Here is an 18,851-nt window from a genome sequence, read left to right as displayed (position 1 = left end):
CGGCCATGCGCAATAGGATCACTATACGCAATAGGAACATATTATGCATTGTGCACGTGGAATTTTATAAAATGTTCTTATAGTTTAATCGTTAAGAAATGTTTTCCATTTGTCACATCTGTAGTGTTAGCCACAAAGTGATAATGCAGAATTGGCCTCACTATATGATAATGTAGAGTTATCCACAACATAGTAATGTAGCATTGGCCCCGGTATATGACAATGTAACGTTAGCCCCACTATATAATAATGTAATTCTGAGCAACTCACTCTCCTGGCCACGCTCCTTGTTCTTGAGCAGCAGGAGTTTCTTCTCCCTCTGCTGCTTCTCCATCTCCTGCTCTTGGCGGTGTCTCTCCATCTTCTTCTGGTGCTCCAGCAGCTCCTGCTGATGCTTCAGGGCCAGGAGGTCCTGCTGGTGCTGCAACACAACGTTACTACAACTTTAATACAACGTTACTACAACGTTGGTACAACTGCCTGCTGATGCTTTAGAGCCAGGAGGTGCTTCTGCTGCTGCAACACAACGTTACCACAACATTACTACAACTTTACTACAACATTGGTACTACTGCCTGCTGATGGAGTAGAGGGAGAGGGATGGAGGGACATGGGAGGAGGAGGGAGAGGGAGACTGAAAGGGATGGAGGGAGATGGGGAGAGGGAGAGGAATGGAAAGGAGAGAGGGAGGGAGACATGGTCACAGATTGTCTGATATCATCTTATCTAGATAAACAAAAAACACACGCTTCAACACACACTCTAACACACTTCCTTTCAATGGCAAATATGCATGTATCAGACAATCTAAAACCAATGGCTGACGTCAATATCACTAGATTTCAACAGCAAGTATCCCCTACAGATTTCATAGCTTGGAAACAGATTACTTGAATTTCTTCTCAAGAGGAAGTCAGCACAAAATGCCTAAATGACTGAATGATAAAAGCCTCACTATGGACAGTTGTTGCATAATTTCAACCAGTACAGGTGGGTGTTGACTGGAACGGAGCAGAATAGAATACAGTCAGCAAGCTGTCAAGGCATAATGCGGAGCTAGTGATGTGTCAACTGGAGCTTTCAGACAGAGCTATTTTTAGCCTGGGCTGCCTCTCTCCCATTGGCTGAAGCTGCGGCCGTGGCAACACGGGAGGCCTGTTTACAGAGCAAACTGTTTCTCTCGTTGTCACACACACGTATGAGCCAGTACACATGCATACACAGTTTCTCAAGGACTGGGTTCCCATGGAGATCAGAAAAGCAACCCAACTCAACCGGTGGATCCAGTTACATCCAACACACACACACACACACACACACACACACGTGTACAGGCATGTCCTCTCCTACACCCATTCTCTCTGTCATTAAAACAGCACATTGGCATTCTGCTGAGCCAGAATGCCCTCGAGCAAAGGCGATGGAGGGATGGAGAGATGGAGAAGAGCAGGGGGTGGGAGAGGAGACAAAAACACACACACCTTAACATGCTCCTGTAGCTGGACCTCATGCTGGCGTGAGAGCTGCTCGTGTTGCCGCTGGAACTCGGCGATGAGCAGCTGTCTCTGGATCTGCTGTTTGTGTTTGAGGGCCAGCAGCTCCTGCTGCAGCTGCTGCTCCCGCTGACCTGGGACCTGTCCTTGGTGGCCCTGGTCGCCTGGTCGCGGTGCCAGGCCAAAGGGCTGGTCCAGCCGCAGGTCCATGGGGATGGCGGCCGGGGGCACCTGCATGGGCAGTGCCGCGCTCACGTCGACTGGGGAGAGGCAGAGAGAGAAGGGGTTACTGACTGATTTTTCATGGTTGTTGTTCCTTTGTGACGTAGGGTTCAATCAAAAGATAAAGGATAGTCTTTCCCAAGGCTCTTTCTCACACACACTGACTCAAACACACTAATGCACACAAGTAGTTGCAGGTCCTATAGGAGCCGATTCAATGACATTGAATGACCCATAGAATAGAATAGCCACCCGACATCATTGAATAGCTCTCAGCTTTGGCGAAAGGCTAAATTAGTCTTCATTCTAGGACTACATGGCACGGATGCTAGTTTAACGATGGCAGTTTTGACACACTAGGGTCAACGTAGACGCATAGTGTGGTGGCAATGTACCACGATAGGAGTTTTGTGATGTTGGGAGTGACAAAAGGCTGCAAACAAATGGACAAAAGCACTGAGAACAACTACTATGTGTGTACGTGCAAGCATTGCCACAATACGTGTGGACTGGGAATAGATGAATGGGTGAAGTATGCTCACGATGAGCGAGAGGAGGGGTGTGTGTGTGTGTATGTGTGTGTGCGTGTATTTGCGTGTCTATGTGTGTGTTTGTGTGTGTGTGCATGCATGCATGCGAGTCTGTGTGTGCATGTGTATCCCAAAAAAGGATCCCCATTCATTTCCACTGTGTCAGCTCACAGCAGGGCACTAATCTCAAAGAGCAGAATGCCACGAGTTCAAGGGAAAAGAACAGCACTACAATGATCCTGGCCAGAAGAGAGACTATGGATGGGGATTAGGGCCAAACAAAAGAGGTCCCCCTCAAAAGGTCACAGAGTTTATCAATGCAGAGAAAATAATAGACTGCCAATATTCTTTCCCCCTCCCCCTATATATAATCTAAACTATACTGTCCGCAAGTAACTGTTCTTCTTTAGGAAGTAACGATAGAAGTAGCCGATTCTAATGAGCTACATGGACACTGAAAAGACAATCCAAAAGAGGACATATGTGACTCGTTTCAGGAAACTAGGCGTATGTCGCGCGTCACTACTTCACAGGAGAGGCATTTGAATGTAAACATTTATTTTTTATCAAAATGAGTTTTTTGGCAGAAATGCCTTCTGGAACATGTGAACTTTCATGTGCCTTAATAACAAACTTGTATGCCATCTCTAAATACAAAATTGTTATATTACAAGCCTAGTTGGTTTAGCCACAGAAAAAGACAGGAACCTTCCCGCTGCCATGATTGGCTGAGATAATGGATGGGCTGGACATGCCGAGAGATGAGTTCGGATTGGTCTGCCATGTAGCATGCTTCTGTCAATAACATGAGCTGCTCAGTATATGTAGGTAATCTGTTCCTTTTTTGAAAGATGCTCTCCACTTTCTGGAAGACCGATTTTTGAAATCAGTGGAATATCCGGTGGAAGCAGAGAATGATAGCTAAGGAGAGTAAATTCTGGTGTTTTATTGCAAATATGCGGACGGAGTCGAAAAGAGAACACACAGAACGCTGTTGTATAAAACACCTGTCTCAAGATTACATCTTCAAACTAAGGGTAACCATGGCTTCCGTGACAGAGAGGGAGAAGCGATCATCCATGTATTCGGGTAAGAGAGTCTAGCTAGCTACATTTTCAGATATTATACGTTTCTAATTTTGTCAGAAAGTTGTTTTCATTGCAAGTTAAAGCGTACTGTTAGCTAGCTAGCTAACGTTAGCTGGCTGGCTCGCTAGCTAACGTTACGTGTAGTAATATTCATATCTCAGAGCCATTTGCATTGCTAGTTATAGCCTAATGTTAGCTAGTTAGCTAACATTGAACCTAGTTGGTTAGTTTTAGCTACCAGCAGATTCATGCAGGGTAGTAATGTTATGAGTTGGGATTATGGTTCATTGCTTAGCTAGCTAGATACATATCTAAACAAAAGACTACACTATGCAAGTAACCATTTCACTGTACCGTTTATACCAGGGGTGTCAAACTCATTTTAGCTCAGGGGCCACATGGAGGAAAATCTATTCCCAAGTGGGCCGGACCGGAAAAATCATGGTATATATAACTTAAAAACAACAACTTTAGATTGTTTTCTTTGTTTTAATACGATCAACATACAACATAAAGCTGGAGCCTGAGGACAGTGTGTCCAAAATAGTACAAGCACAACATCACTATTAATCATAAAACACGTCAAGTTTATTTGAAAATTCTAAAGAAAAAGAACACACAAACACACAATGCCTCAGTGATTAACAGAACTGTTTCACAGATGACAGAACTATATCAGGGTGTCATTTCTCAGGCAGAAATGTAGATAAAAATAATGAAATCCTGTTCCCCAAACAAGTGCAAGAACCACAGAGTCAAGAATAGGTTAAATATACAAATAAAATAAAATCAATTAAAAACAATAGCACATCAACATAAAAACATATAAACATAAAGCTGGAGCCTGAGGACAGTGTCCAAAAGCACAACATCACTATTAATCATAAAACACATCAAGTTATTTGAAAGTTCTGAGGACAAAGAACACACAAACACACAATGCCGCAGTGATTAACAGAACTGTTTCACAGATCACAGAACTATATCAGGGTGTCATTTCTCAGGCAGAAATGTAGATAAAAATAATGAAATCCTGTTCCCCAAACAAGTGCAAGAACCACAGAGTCAAGAATAGGTTAAATATACAAATAAAATAAAATCAATGAAAAACAATAGCACATCAACATAAAAACATATCAACACAAATCTGAAAGCGTTGCTCAAACTCCCGTAACAGTCCCGTTATTTTATCTTTGAACCACTTCATGTCTGCCACATGTTGGGTCGCGCACACATTTTTCAGACAGGGGAAGTGAGCTGCATCACCACCGGCAAGTTGCGTCTCCCACAATGACAGCTTCAACTTGAAAGAACGTATGCTGTCATAATACTGCGTGACAACTTTGTTGCGCCCTTGCAGCTGTTTGTTCAAGTTATTCAGGTGCTCTGTAACATCCACCATAAATGCAAAGTCCTGCATCCATTCTGCGGAATGAAATTCTAACACTGGTTTGCCCTTTTCTTCCATGAACTGTTCAATTTCTTCTCGTAAATCAAAGAAACGCCTCAGCACAGCACCTCGGCTTAACCATCTTACCTCAGTGTGGTATGGCAGGCCATAGATGTGGTCTTTCTCTCTGAGAAGGCTGTCAAACTGACGGTGATTCAGGCTTCTGGATCGGATGAAATTAACAGTTTGGATGACCACCTTCATGACGTTATCCATCTTTAATGACTTGCAACACAAAGCCTCCTGGTGCAAAATACAGTGAAAAGTCAAAAAATCACGTCCTCCATTTGCAGATTGCACTTTCTCTCTGAACTTTGTCACAACGCCTGCTTTTTTCCCGATCATTGAGGGCGCACCATCTGTAGCCAGGCTGACAGCGCGGGACCAGTCCACTCCGACCCTGTCCAGCGCGCCGACGAGTGCGGTAAAAATATCAGCTGCTGTCGTTGTATCTGTCATCGGCACCAACTCCACGAACTCCTCGGTGACGGTGAATGTGTCATCTATAATAATAATTATAATATGCCATTTAGCAGACGCTTTTATCCAAAGCGACTTACAGTCATGCGTGCATACATTTTTTTGTGTATGGGTGGTCCCGGGGATCGAACCCACTACCTTGGCGTTACAAGCGCCGTGCTCTACCAGCTGAGCTACAGAGGTCATCAACTCCGCGGATGAAAATGGCCAGTTGTGCAACATCTGTAATGTCCGTGCTTTCATCAATTGCAACCGAAAACGCAATAAATGACTTTACTTTTTGCTTCAACTGGCTGTCCAAATCCACTGAAAGATCGGAAATCCTGTCTGCAACTGTGTTTCTTGTCAGGCTGATATTTGCAAAAGCCTGCCGCTTTTCAGGGCACACAATCTCCGCTGCCTTCATCATGCATGTTTTTACAAATTCCCCCTCACTAAATGGTTTTGAAGCCACTGCGATTTCATTAGCAATGAGGTAGCTAGCTTTCACTGCAGCGTCACTGATGTCTCGGCTGTGAGTAAACACAGACTGCCGTTTCTTCAAACCCGCCAACAGTTCATTCACCTTCTCTCATCTCCGCTGTCCTTGAAAGTTGTCATATTTGTCGGCATGAAGACTCACATAGTGGCGACGAAGGTTATATTCTTTCAGCATAAATAGGATGACCATTTTTCTTGGAACACTCTGCACTCTGCGTCCACTTTTCTTTTTTTTGACAGAGACATATTGGGGCAATGAGGGTGCCAAAGCACATAATGTTAAAAGTAGAAGCCGTAATAAATATCGCGGGCAAAACAAAGTAGCTCATTGGCTGCACGTGCTTGACCTACTTGCTCTGCCCCGGTATAAACAGTTTGCTTGCTTAACACAATTGCTATTGCGCCATCCAGTGGACGCAATTGGAACAGCAGTTTATTTTATAGAAAAATTGTAGCGCATTTTTATACTTTACAAAATTATTATTAACTATTTTATTTTTTTATCATCTCGCAGGCCGGATTAAACCCGTTTGACACCCCTGGTTTATACCTTCTGTATCCTGAGCATGTTACAAATACACCTTTTTTTTAGGGGGTAGATCAGCTTTAATATTGCAGATATTTTTTTTTTTTTCTTTATTTTTTTTTAGTAGACGCTCTTATCCAGAGCGACTTACAAGAACAATTAGGATTAAGTGCCTTGCTCAAGGGCACGTCGGCAGATTTTTCCCCTAGTCGGCTTTGGGGATTAGAACCAGCGACCTTTCGGTTACTGGCACAACGCTCTTAACCACTAAGCTACCTGCATCATTTCCAATCCCCCATATGTTTTTTTCTCTCACAAATAGTGGGGAGAACAAGTATTTGATACACTGCCGATTTTGCAGGTTTTTCCTACTTACAAAGCATGTAGAGGTCTGTAATTTTTATCATAGGTACACTTCAACTGTGAGAGACGGAATCTAAAACAAAAATACAGAAAATCACATTGTATGATTTTTAAGTAATTAATTTGCATTTTATTGCATGACATAAGTATTTGATCACCTACCAACCAGTAAGAATTCTGGCTCTCACAGACCTGTTAGTTTTTCTTTAAGAAGCCCTCCTGTTCTCCACTCATTACCTGTATTAACTGCATCTGTTTGAACTCGTTACCTGTATAAAAGACACCTGTCCACACACTGAATCAAACAGACTCCAACCTCTCCACAATGGCCAAGACCAGAGAGCTGTGTAAGGACATCAGGGATAAAATTGTAGACCTGCACAAGGCTGGGATGGGCTACAGGACAATAGGCAAGCAGCTTGGTGAGAAGGCAACAACTGTTGGCGCAATTATTAGAAAATGGAAGAAGTTCAAGATGACGGTCAATCACCCTCGGTCTGGGGCTCCATGCAAGATCTCACCTTGTGGGGCATCAATGATCATGAGGAAGGTAAGGGATCAGCCCAGAACTACACGGCAGGACCTGGTCAATGACTTGAAGAGAGCTGGGACCACAGTCTCAAAGAAAACCATTAGTCTCACACTAAGCCGTCATGGATTAAATTCCTGCAGCGCACGCAAGGTCCCTGTGCTCAAGCCAGCGCATGTCCAGGCCCATCTGAAGTTTGCCAATGACCATATGGATGATCCAGAGGAGGAATGGGAGAAGGTCATGTGGTCTGATGAGACAAAAATAGAGCTTTTTGGTCTAAACTCCACTCGCCGTGTTTGGAGGAAGAAGAAGGATGAGTACAACCCAAAGAACACCCCATGAATCATGGAGGTGGAAACATAATTCTTTGGGGATGCTTTTCTGCAAAGGGGACAGGACGACTGCACCGTATTGAGGGGAGGATGGATGGGGCCATGTATCGCAAGATCTTGGCCAACAACCTCCTTCCCTCAGTAAGAGCATTGAAGATGGGTCGTGGCTGGGTCTTCCAGCATGACAACGACCCGAAACACACAACCAGGGCAACTAAGGAGTGGCTCTGTAAGAAGCATCTCAAGGTCCTGGAGTGGCCTAGCCAGTCTCCAGACCTGAACCCAATAGAAAATCTTTGGAGGGAGCTGAAAGTCCGTATTGCCCAGCGACAGCCCCGAAACCTGAAGGATCTGGAGAAGGTCTGTATGGAGGAGTGGGCCAAAATCTCTGCTGCAGTGTGTGCACTTGGTGGCAAAACCCTTGTTGGCAATCACAGAGGTCAGACGTTTCTTGTGGTTGGCCATCAGGTTTGCACACATCTCAGGAGGGATTTTGTTCCACTCCTCTTTGCAGATCTTCTCCAAGTCATTAAGGTTTCAAGGCTGATGTTTGGCAACTCGAACCTTCAGCTCCCTCCACAGATTTTCTATGGGATTAAGGTCTGGAGACTGGCTAGGCCCCTCCAGGACCTTAATGTGCTTTTTCTTGAGCCACTCCTTTGTTGCCTTGGCCGTGTGTTTTGGGTCATTGTCATGCTGGAATACCCATCCACGACCCATTTTCAATGCCCTGGCTGAGGGAAGGAGGTTCTCACCCAAGACTTGACGGTACATGGCCCCGTCCATCGTCCCTTTGATGCGGTGAAGTTGTCCTGTCCCCTTAGCAGAAAAACACCCCCAAAGCATAATGTTTCCACCTCCATGTTTGACGGTGGGGATGGTGTTCCTGGGGTCATAGGCAGTATTCCTCCGCCTCCAAACATGGCGAGTTGAGTTGATGCCAAAGAGCTCGATTTTGGTCTCATCTGACCACAACACTTTCACCCAGATCTCCTCTGAATCATTCAGATGTTCATTGACAAACTTCAGATCACCGACCATTTCGAATACCACCGTACCTTCTCCGCTATGCAATCCGGTTTCCGAGCTGGTCATGGGTGCACTTCAGCCACGCTCAAGGTCCTAAACGATATTATAACCGCGATTGATAATAGACAGTACTGTGCAGCCGTCTTCATCGACCTGGCCAAGGCTTTCGACTCTGTCAACCACCGCATTCTTATTGGCAGACTAAATAGCCTTGGTTTCTCAAATGACTGCCTCGCCTGGTTCACCAACTACTTCTCGGATAGAGTTCAGTGTGTCAAATCGGAGGGCCTGTTGTCTGGACCTATGGCAGTCTCTATGGGGGTGCCACAGGGTTCAATTCTTGGGCCGACACTTTTCTCCGTGTATATCAATGATGTCGCTCTTGCTGCTGGTGACTCTCAGATCCACCTCTACGCAGACGACACCATTTTGTATACATCTGGCCCTTCATTGGACACTGTGTTAACAAACCTCCAAACGAGCTTCAATGCCATACAACACTCCTTCAGTAGCCTCCAACTGCTCTTAAACACTAGTAAAACTAAATGCATGCTTTTCAATCGAACGCTGCTGGCACCCGCCCACCCGACTAGAATCACCACTCTCGACGGGTCTGACCTAGAGTATGTGGACAACTACAAATACCTAGGTGTCTGGTTAGACTGTAAACTCTCCTTCCAGACTCACATAAAGAATCTCCAATCCAAAGTTAAATCTAGAATCGGCTTCCTATTTCGCAACAAAGCCTCCTTCACTCATGCTGCCAAACATGCCCTCGTAAAACTGACTATCCTACCGATCCTTGACTTCGGCGATGTCATTTACAAAATAGCCTCCAACACTCTACTTAGCAAATTGGATGTAGTCTATCACAGTGCCATCCATTTTGTCTCCAAAGCCCCATACACTACCCACCACTGTGACCTGTACGCTCTTGTTGGCTGGTCCTCACTACATGTTCGTCGTCAAACCCACTGGCTCCAGGCCATCTATAAATCACTGCTAGGCAAATCCCCGCCTTATCTTAGCTCATTGGTCACCATAGCAGCACCCACCCGTAGTCTGCGCTCCAGCAGGTATATCTCACTGGTCATTCCCAAAGCCAACACCTCCTTTGGCCGCCATTCCTTCCAGTTCTCTGCTGCCAATGACTGGAACGAATTGCAAAAATCTCTGAAGCTGGAGACTCTTATCTCCCTCAATAACTTTAAACATCAGTTGTCAGAGCACCTTACCGATCACTGCACCTGTACACAGCCCATCTGAAATTAGCCCACCCAACTACCTCATCCCTATATTGTTATTTATTTTGCTCTTTTGCACCCCAGTATCTCTATTTGCACATAATCTCTTGCACATCTAGCATTCCAGTGTTAATACTATTGTAACTATTTTGCACTATAGCCTATTTATTGCCTTACCTCCATAACTTGCTACATTTGCACACACTGATTTTTGACTTTATGTTTTTTACCCCATATGTAACTCTGTGTTGTTTTTATCGCACTGCTTTGCTTTATCTTGGCCAGGTCGCAGTTGTAAATGAGAACTTGTTCTCAACTGGCTTACCTGGTTAAATAAAGGTGAAATCGCACCAACTGTTGTCACCTTCTCACCAAGCTGCTTGGTGATGGTCTTGTAGCCCATTCCAGCCTTGTGTAGGTCTACAATCTTGTCCCTGACATCCTTGGAGAGCTCTTTGGTCTTGGCCATGGTGGAGTGTTTGGAATCTGATTGATTGATTGCTTCTGTGGACAGGTGTCTTTTATACAGGTAACAAGCTGAGATTAGAAGCACTCCCTTTAAGAGTGTGCTCCTAATTTCAGCTCGTTACCTGTATAAAAGACACCTGGGAGCCAGAAATCTTTCTGATTGAGAGGGGGTCAAATACTTATTTCCCTCATTAAAATGCAAATCAATTTATAACATTTTTGACATGCGTTTTTCTGGATTTTTTTGTTTTTATTCTGTCTCTCACTTTTCAAATAAACCTACCATTAAAATTATAGACTGATCATTTCTTTGTCAGTGGGCAAACGTACAAAATCAGCAGGGGATCAAATACTTTTTTCCCTCACTGTATATGGGACGGCTGTCAATCCTTTAGTCCTTAAATGAAACTGGTATACTTTTTTATTTATCACAATTTTCTTTAACCAATTATGTTCTTTAATGCAGGGCCGACAGACAAGTTCCTTACTTTTTCCCCTTTCCACTTTCCTCTTCCATTTTTTGCGGTAATGCTGCCATTATTTGGTTGTAATTTTGGCTAGAGCAGACATTTCCATTTTTGTTAGCTGCATGTGCGACATAACTCCACCAGTCCTACCAATGATATCATTTACAAAGAGTATACATTTTTTTTTTTCAAAAAATTATGTTTTTTATTTATATTAATTAGTATATTTGTGTTTTACCACAATATTTGTTGCATAATTTGTTCTGTAGTTTCTGTAGGATTAAATTGAAATTGCAACCAACTTTCTATGGCTTGTTTTAGAAATAGTGATATTTGGGAGATGATTTCCTTTTCAAATAACTGAAAGTGAGAGGTTGTAATCTGAATAAAGGGAAAAAGGCCATTCTTGAATATTGGGTGAGACAATCTTACTAATTTGCTAGAGAATCAGTTCGGATTTAAGTATAACTTTTGTATGACTGAAGCTTTTAGTGATAGTTCTAATGCTTTAATATTTAATAATTTCTGTCCTCCGAATTCATATTCATTATATAAATAGGCCCGTTTAATTTTGTCTGGCTTGCCTTTCCAAATAAAATTGAAATTTTTTTTCTCATATAATTTAAAAAACTGTTCGCTAGGCGTAGGCAAGACCATAAGCAAATAGGTAAACTGGGATAATACTAAAGAGTTAATCAGGGTGATTTTTCAACAAATTGACAGGTATTTACCTTTCCATGGTAGCAAGATCTTATCTATTTTTGCTAACCTTCTATTAAAATGTATTGGAGTGAGATCATTTATTTCATTTGGGATATGTATTCTGAGTATATCCACATCACCATCAGACCATTTTATTGGTAAACTACATGGTAATGTAAAATTTTTATTTTTTAGTGATCCAATACGTAATATAGTACAGTTATCATAATTTGGTTGTAATCCAGAGTGGTTAGAAAATGTATCTAAATCTTCTATGAGGCTGTGGAGGGATTCAAGTTGTGGATTTAAAAGAAAACATGAATCATCAGCGTACAATGACACCTTTGCGTACAAGCCCTGGATTTCTAATCCCTTGATATTATTGTTGGATCTGATTTTAATAGCTAACATTTCGATGACCATAATAAATAGATATGCCGATAGTGGACAACCTTGTTTCACTCCTCTTGACAGTTTAAAACTTTCAGAGAAATAGCCATTATTTACTATTTTACACCTAGGGTTACTATACATTATTTTAACCCATTTTATAAGAGATTCTCCAAAATTGAAATGCTCCAGGCATTTATATATAAACCCCAGTCGTACTTTAATGCAAATGCCCTTTCGAAGTCTGCAGGCCTGGTTTCCCAGATTTTTCATAGTGTTCTACTGTTTCCAGTACTTGCCTTATATTATCTCCAATGTATCATCTATGTAAAGAACCTGTCTGATTAGAATGAATAATTATTTTTGAGCCATGTAAATATTGTTTTTCTTTTGTTATTATCTGCTAAGCCATTACCAATACACTTTTATTTTATTTGATATAGTGTGTTTATCAGAGACGGTACTGTGAAGAACAACATGACCTGCACCAAAGTCAAATTAGGATATAACATTAGGCCAAAGAGACAGTGTCCAAGTTCTAAAATTATCCAGTAGAATGGCCTGCTTTTATTTCGTCACACTCACAACCGTAAGCTATTTTCTGTAATTAGCTCACCATTAACTTGTAAATGCTGATCTTGTTATGAGTTTATTTTCCTGTAATAATGAATACAAATTGGCTATCGTTATGACGTTGTCAGCTGTATGATATGGTCATTATTTGACCTGGCGAGCAAGCTAACCTAACGTTAGCTAGCTAGCTAACAAGCTAGAAATGAATCAAAACATTGTTTATAAAGTTGCTTTTAGTTGCCTGGTTTGCTAGATTGACATATACTAAATTCATTTTTAAACAGATGGGTTTATTGGTGTTATAATACACCAGTTATGCTATTTTGGACCACCAGGCTGCTGTCGTGCAGCCTGTCGTTTTTGTGTTCATACTTTTTCATAACGACAACAAGTTTGATGTCGGACGACAATAGAATGTTCATGATGTCACTGTGACAACTGTCTACAGACATGCTGATAGATGTAGTATAAACCAGCCTTTAGTCTTTAAATCTTTGGTTGTTTAGTACACTATCGTACTCACTCTGTTTAGCACATGGCTTCACATGTGAATCCTTAAAGAGATGGGTGGAGTTAAGGCTTAAGAGGGTGTGAACAATGCTGAATGGGTGTAGACAAAGAAGAGCTCTCCAGTAGGTGTACCAAAACATTCAAAGGCCATTTACTCAAAAGTGGGATTAGAACTTTATCAACTTTCAAAGCAGAATTACTTTCCCATTGTTCCTCTACTATAGTGTATGATATACCATTTTCTAGCTCTGAGTCTCTACTTTTATCCAATGTAAAAAACACAATTTCAAATGTTGCTACATAAGACCGAATCAAGCCGGTCGGTCACATATAGCACATGTCAATAATTGTTCTATGGATGTGTGTGTATGTGGACATGAGGGTGTGAGTGGGTGTATGTGTGTGTATGTGTCTGTGCATACGAATGGGAGTGTGAAGGAGGTTGAATATGAATATGTGTAGGAGGGAGGGAGAGAATGGGTGTGTGGATGCATAGGGGATGTGTTGTATGTGAATGAAGGAGAATGGATGAGTAAGTTGATATATGGACGAGTGTAAATGTGTCTGAGACGAAGGGAGGGTGGGAAAAGAAGGGAGGTTGGGATAAACTTTGCCTGGATGGGTAAGGGAGGGCAAGGATGGGAGGGGGTGATAAGCTTGGCTTGGGTGGGATAAAGGGGGGAGGTGGAGAGGGAAGGGTTGGCTTGGGAGAGAGAGAAGGAAGGATTGAACTATACTATAATGTAATTGTATTATTACTTGCAAACCTGCTGTAAAATGAATAAGAGTTCTGGACAGATTAGGAGATGACGTTGAGTCATTATTATTCCTTGTTTGTCATTACAGTTAAGATTCAATGGTGGTTATTGGTGAGAGTGGAGAGGGGCTTTATCTGAGGGATTGGGATGGGGTGACTGGGAGGGCTTCTGACACTTCTCTGAAGTGTGTGTGAGGCCTCCATTCATCCCACTTCAGTCACTCAGTGGACCCACTCTCCCAAAGTAGACCCCCACCAGCTACTATACTTTAATTACATTTACAAGGTACTTAAGTGGCTGTCTTCCTCCAATGTATGTACAATGACATAATCCACAGTCTGTCGGTACATTAGGACAGGAGTTGGATCTTAAAAAACCCTAAATAGGTATAGCACCTCAAAATACAAAGAAGTACTTTGCTTTATGTTTTTTGAGTGTTCTCTGTTCAATGCCTGCTCAGCCCACATACTCCCATGCTCTATATATGTAATGTATACAATAACTATATATTCATACTATGACTCTCCCATTCCATGGAATGCCCACCGCCCTCATATGACATGTCTGCTAAAATGTTTTATCTGGTTATTCAATGATAGACAGAACAGACAAGGTTAACTTTGACTCTATACAAGTAAAGACCAACAAAATACAACTTATTACTAGGAATGTGCACAGGTTTCATGATGGGGGAAAAAAGCATATGGTTCTTGAACACTTAAAGAGATTATCAGCAGATGTGATTATTCTGCAAGAGTTACATTTTTAAAAAATGAGAAATGTAATATTTAAAGAGGAGCTGGGTTGGAGAGGCCTATGCTGCCCTTATATCCCAGCGCACGGATCAAGAAGGCCATTTTCTAATGTTGAATTGTACATTACTTGGTGAAAAATACACATTTATGTCATTGTATATCCCACCAGGGGCACATTTGGTGTTTTTATATAGAATTCAAGCTATATTAGATCAAATCCAGACAGGAACTATTATTTTAGCAGGCGACCTAAATCATACATTCGATAAGATTGACAGACGTAGTAATAAACTAGTCTCCCAGTCCCTGCTGCTGAAAAACATCCCCACAGCATGATGCTGCCACCACCGTGCTTTACCGAATTACAAAACAGAAATGGGTCAGAGCGAAATAATTAGACTTCTACGGAGAGAAACGGAGAGACGCTTTGGGGCTGAGTGAAGTAAAACGCCCAATGTCCAGATTCTAAGTTGGAAATTTATTTATTTTTTACTCAGCGATCTACACACAATACCCCATAATGACAAAGTGAAAACACGTTTTTAGAAATGTTTGCAAATGTATTAAAAATTAAAAACAGAAATACCTTATTTACATAAGTATTCAGACCCTTTGCTATGAGACTCGAAATTGAACTCAGGTGCATCCTGTTTCCATTAATCATCTTTGAGATGTTTCTACAACTTGATTGGAGTCCACCTGTGATAAATTCAATTGATTGTACATGATTTGGAAAGGCACACACCTGTCTATATAAGGTCCCACAGTTGACAGTGCATGTCAGAGCAAAATGAGGTCGAAGGAATTGTCCGTAGAGCTCCGAGACGGGATTGTGTCTGCAACATTGAAGGTCCCCAAGAACACAGTGGCCTCCATCATTCTTAAATGGAAGAAGTTTAGAACCACCAAGACTCTTCCTAGAGCTGGCCGCACGGCCAAACTGAGTAATGGGGGGAGAAGTGTCTTGGACAGGGAGGTGACCAAGAACCTGATGGTCACTATGACACAGCTCTAGAGTTATTCTGTAGAGATGGGAGAACTTTCCAGAAGGACAACCATCACTGCAGCACTCGACCAATCAAGCCTTTATGGTAGCGTGACCAAACGGAAGCCACTCCTCAGTAAAAGGCACATGACAGCCCACTTGGAGTTTGCCAAAAGGCACCTAAAGACTCAACAGACCATGAGAAACAAGATTCTCTGGTCTGATGAAACAAAGATTCAACTAATTGGCCTGAATGCCAAGCGTCACGTCTGGAGGAAACCTGGCACCATCCCTATGGTAAAGCATGGTGGTGGCAACATCATGCTGTGGGGATGTTTTTCAGCGGCAGGGGCTGGGAGACTAGTCAGGATCGAGGCAAACATGAATGAAGTAAAGTACAGAGCGATCCTTGATGAAAACCTGCTCCTGAGCGCTCAGGACCTCAGACTGGGGTGAAGATTCACCTTCCAACAGGACAACAACCCTAAGCACACAGCCAAGACAACGCAGGAGTGGCTTCGGGACAAGTCTCTGAATGTCCCTGAGTGGCCCAGCCAGAGCCCAGACTTGAACCCGATCGAACATCTCTGGAGAGACCTGAAAATACCTGTGCAGCGACACTCCCCATCCAACCTGGCAAAGCTTGAGAGGATCTGCAGAGAAGCATAGGAGAAACTCCCCAAATGCAGGTCTGCCAAGCTTGTAGCGTCATACCCAAGAAGACTCGAGGCTGTAATCGCTTTCAAAGGTGCTTCAACAAAGTACTGAGTAAAGGGTCTGAATACTTATGTAAATGTGATATTTCCGGGTTTTATTTTTAATAAATTAGCAAAAACTTATAAAAACATGTTTTTGCTTTGTCATTATTGGGTATTGTGTGTAGATTGATGAGGAAAAAAAACAATTTAAACCATTTTAGAATAAGGCTGTAACCTAATAAAATGTTGACAAAGTAAAGGGGTCTGAATACTTTCCGAAGGCACTGTATGCAGTCAGACAAATCCATACACATTTGAACATGCACAAAAGCATGGACACACACATACACAAACACATACAGTGCCTTCAGAAAGTATTCATACCCCTTGACTTATTCCACATTGTATTGTTACAGCCTGAATTCAAAACTGATTTCTTCTCACCATCTACACACAATACCGCATAATGACAAAGTGAAAATATGTTTTTTGAAACATTTGCAAAGGAGTGGTATTGAAAAACAGAAATCTCATTTACATAAGTATTCACACCACTGAGTCATGACTTTGTAGAAGTACCTTTGGCAGCGATTACAGCTGTGAGTCTTTCTGGGTAAGTCTCTAAGAACTTTCCACACCTGGATTGTGCAATATTTGTGCATTATTCTTTTCAAAATTCTTCCAGCTCTGTCAAATTAGTTGTTGATCATTGCTAGACAACCATTTTCAGGTCTTGCCATAGATTCTCAAGTAGGTTTAAGTAAAAACTGTAACCCGGCCACTCAGGAACATTCACTGTCTTCTTGGTAAGCAACTCCAGTGTAGAGTCGGCCTTGTGTTTTAGGTTATTGTCCTGCTGAAAGGTGAATTAATCTCCCATTGTCTGGTGGAAAGCAGACTAAACTAGATTTTCCTCTAGGATTTTGGCTGTGCGTAGCTCCATTCAGTTTCTTTTGTATCCTGAAAAACTCCCCAGTCCTTAACGATTACAAGAATACCCATAACATGATGCAGCCACCACTATGCTTAAAAATATGGAGAGTGGTTCTCATTAATGTGTGGTATTGGATTTGACCCAAACACTTTGTATTTCGGACAAAAAGTGAATCGTTTTGACACATTTTCTTTTGCAGTATTACTTTAGTGCCTTGTTGCAAACAGATGCATGTTTTGGAATATTTGTATTCTGTACAAGCTTCCTTCTTTTCACTCTGTCAATTAGGTTAGTGCTGTGGAGTAACTACAATGTTGTTGATCCATCCTCAGCTTTCTCCTATTACAGCCATTAAACTCTGTAACTGTTTTAAAGTCACCATTGGCATCATGGTGAAATCCCTGAGCGGTTTCCTTCCTCTACGGCAACTGAGTTAGGAAGGACACCTGTATCTTTGTAGTGACTGGGTAATTCATAACTTCACCATGCTCAAAGGGATATTCAATGTCTGTTTTTTTTTACCCATCTACCAATTGGTGCTCTTCTTTGCGAGGCATTGGAAAACCTCCCTAGTCTTTGTGGTTGAATCTCCTTGACTGAGGGGCCTTACAGATACTTGTATGTGTGGGGTACAGAGATGAGGTAGTCATTCAAAAATCATGTTAAACACTATTATTGCACACAGAGTGAGTCCATGCAACTTATTATGTGACTTAAGCAAATGTTTACTCCTGAACTTATTTAGGCTTGCCATAACAAAGGGGTTGAATACTTATTGACTCAAGACATTTCAGCTTTTCATTTTGAATTAATTTGTAAAAAAATACTCCATCATTTGACATTATATATAAGGTATATGTATAGGTCAGTCACAAAATATCTAAATTTAATCAATTTTAAATTCAGACTGTAACAACAAAATGTGGGAAAAGTCAAGGGGTGTGAACACTTTCTGAAGGCACTGTAGGCAGACAGATCCACAAACATGTATTCATGCACAAGCCCAATGAGCAGCGCGAGTGCATGCACACTCACACTCTCAGAGCTGCAGTTTGGGTCCACACACACTGGGTTGGAATGATGCAACATGGCAACAGAGCAAAAAACAATCCCACTGCAACATGAGTTTAGCGGCGGGGATTTGCTGACACGCACAGCACTTACAGTGTGTGTGTGGTGTGTGTGAGTGTGAGACTGTGTGTGAGTGTGAGAGAGAGAGGCAGTATGTGTGTGTGTGTGTGTGCTCTGCAGAGGTGTCGCTGACTGAAGGAGACATGCTGCCGTAGCTGATGGAGATTGATTCCCTGGGATCGCTGGGCGAAGCCCGTTGCATTGTGGGAAGGGACACTTGGGCCACCACTTGGCTATACATCACGCCTAAATCAGCCCCCAGAGAGGTCCTGCAGGTCTGTCTATGCACACACACACACAGAGTAAACACACACACACACACAGTAAACACACACACAGTAAACAGCGAAGCTACCATTTTAACACTGTACTCCATTCAATAACTCTATGCGTCTTCTCATCTCACCATGAGTGTATGCAAAACAAAGATACCCTGACTATCTATCATATCTTTTTCATCACATCCTTTCATGAAACAGAGTGACTCAGTCAATAATGGGGACTGAAAACCAATTATGTGTTCCATTAGAAGAACTAACATATTAACATAAGTAATATTCAGAGTGTAATACATGTACAAGTGCCCTGGCACACGTCAGTTCAAAACATTTCCCTCCAAATGGAACTCACTGAATTCTCTATCAGTGGTTGCATTTCTGCAGACTTAGTTTGCCTAGCGCTTAAAACACTTATATACTGTGGAAAAACAGC

General features: G+C 42.1%; 1 protein-coding gene across 1 annotated transcript in view; it reads right to left on the bottom strand.

Annotated features, from left to right (window-relative positions):
• hdac4 (histone deacetylase 4) overlaps positions 1-2,206 on the bottom strand; it is a gene marked incomplete at its 5' end in the record, with an annotated part of 124,776 nt that extends 122,570 nt beyond the window's left edge. Inside the window, 3 exons of the mRNA XM_084161596.1 lie at positions 271-421; positions 1,482-1,753; positions 2,197-2,206. Coding sequence (XP_084017722.1) covers positions 271-421; positions 1,482-1,753; positions 2,197-2,206 — 433 coding nt within the window. The remainder of the gene's footprint in view (positions 1-270; positions 422-1,481; positions 1,754-2,196) is intronic.
• Between the last annotated feature and the right edge of the window lie 16,645 nt (positions 2,207-18,851).

Source organism: Coregonus lavaretus, assembly GCF_964263955.1.
Source record: "Coregonus lavaretus genome assembly, chromosome: 5".
In the NCBI taxonomy this organism is placed as follows: Eukaryota; Metazoa; Chordata; class Actinopteri; order Salmoniformes; family Salmonidae; genus Coregonus; species Coregonus lavaretus.
Note: the sequence above shows the minus strand (reverse complement) of the source record. Positions and strands in the feature narration are given on the sequence as shown.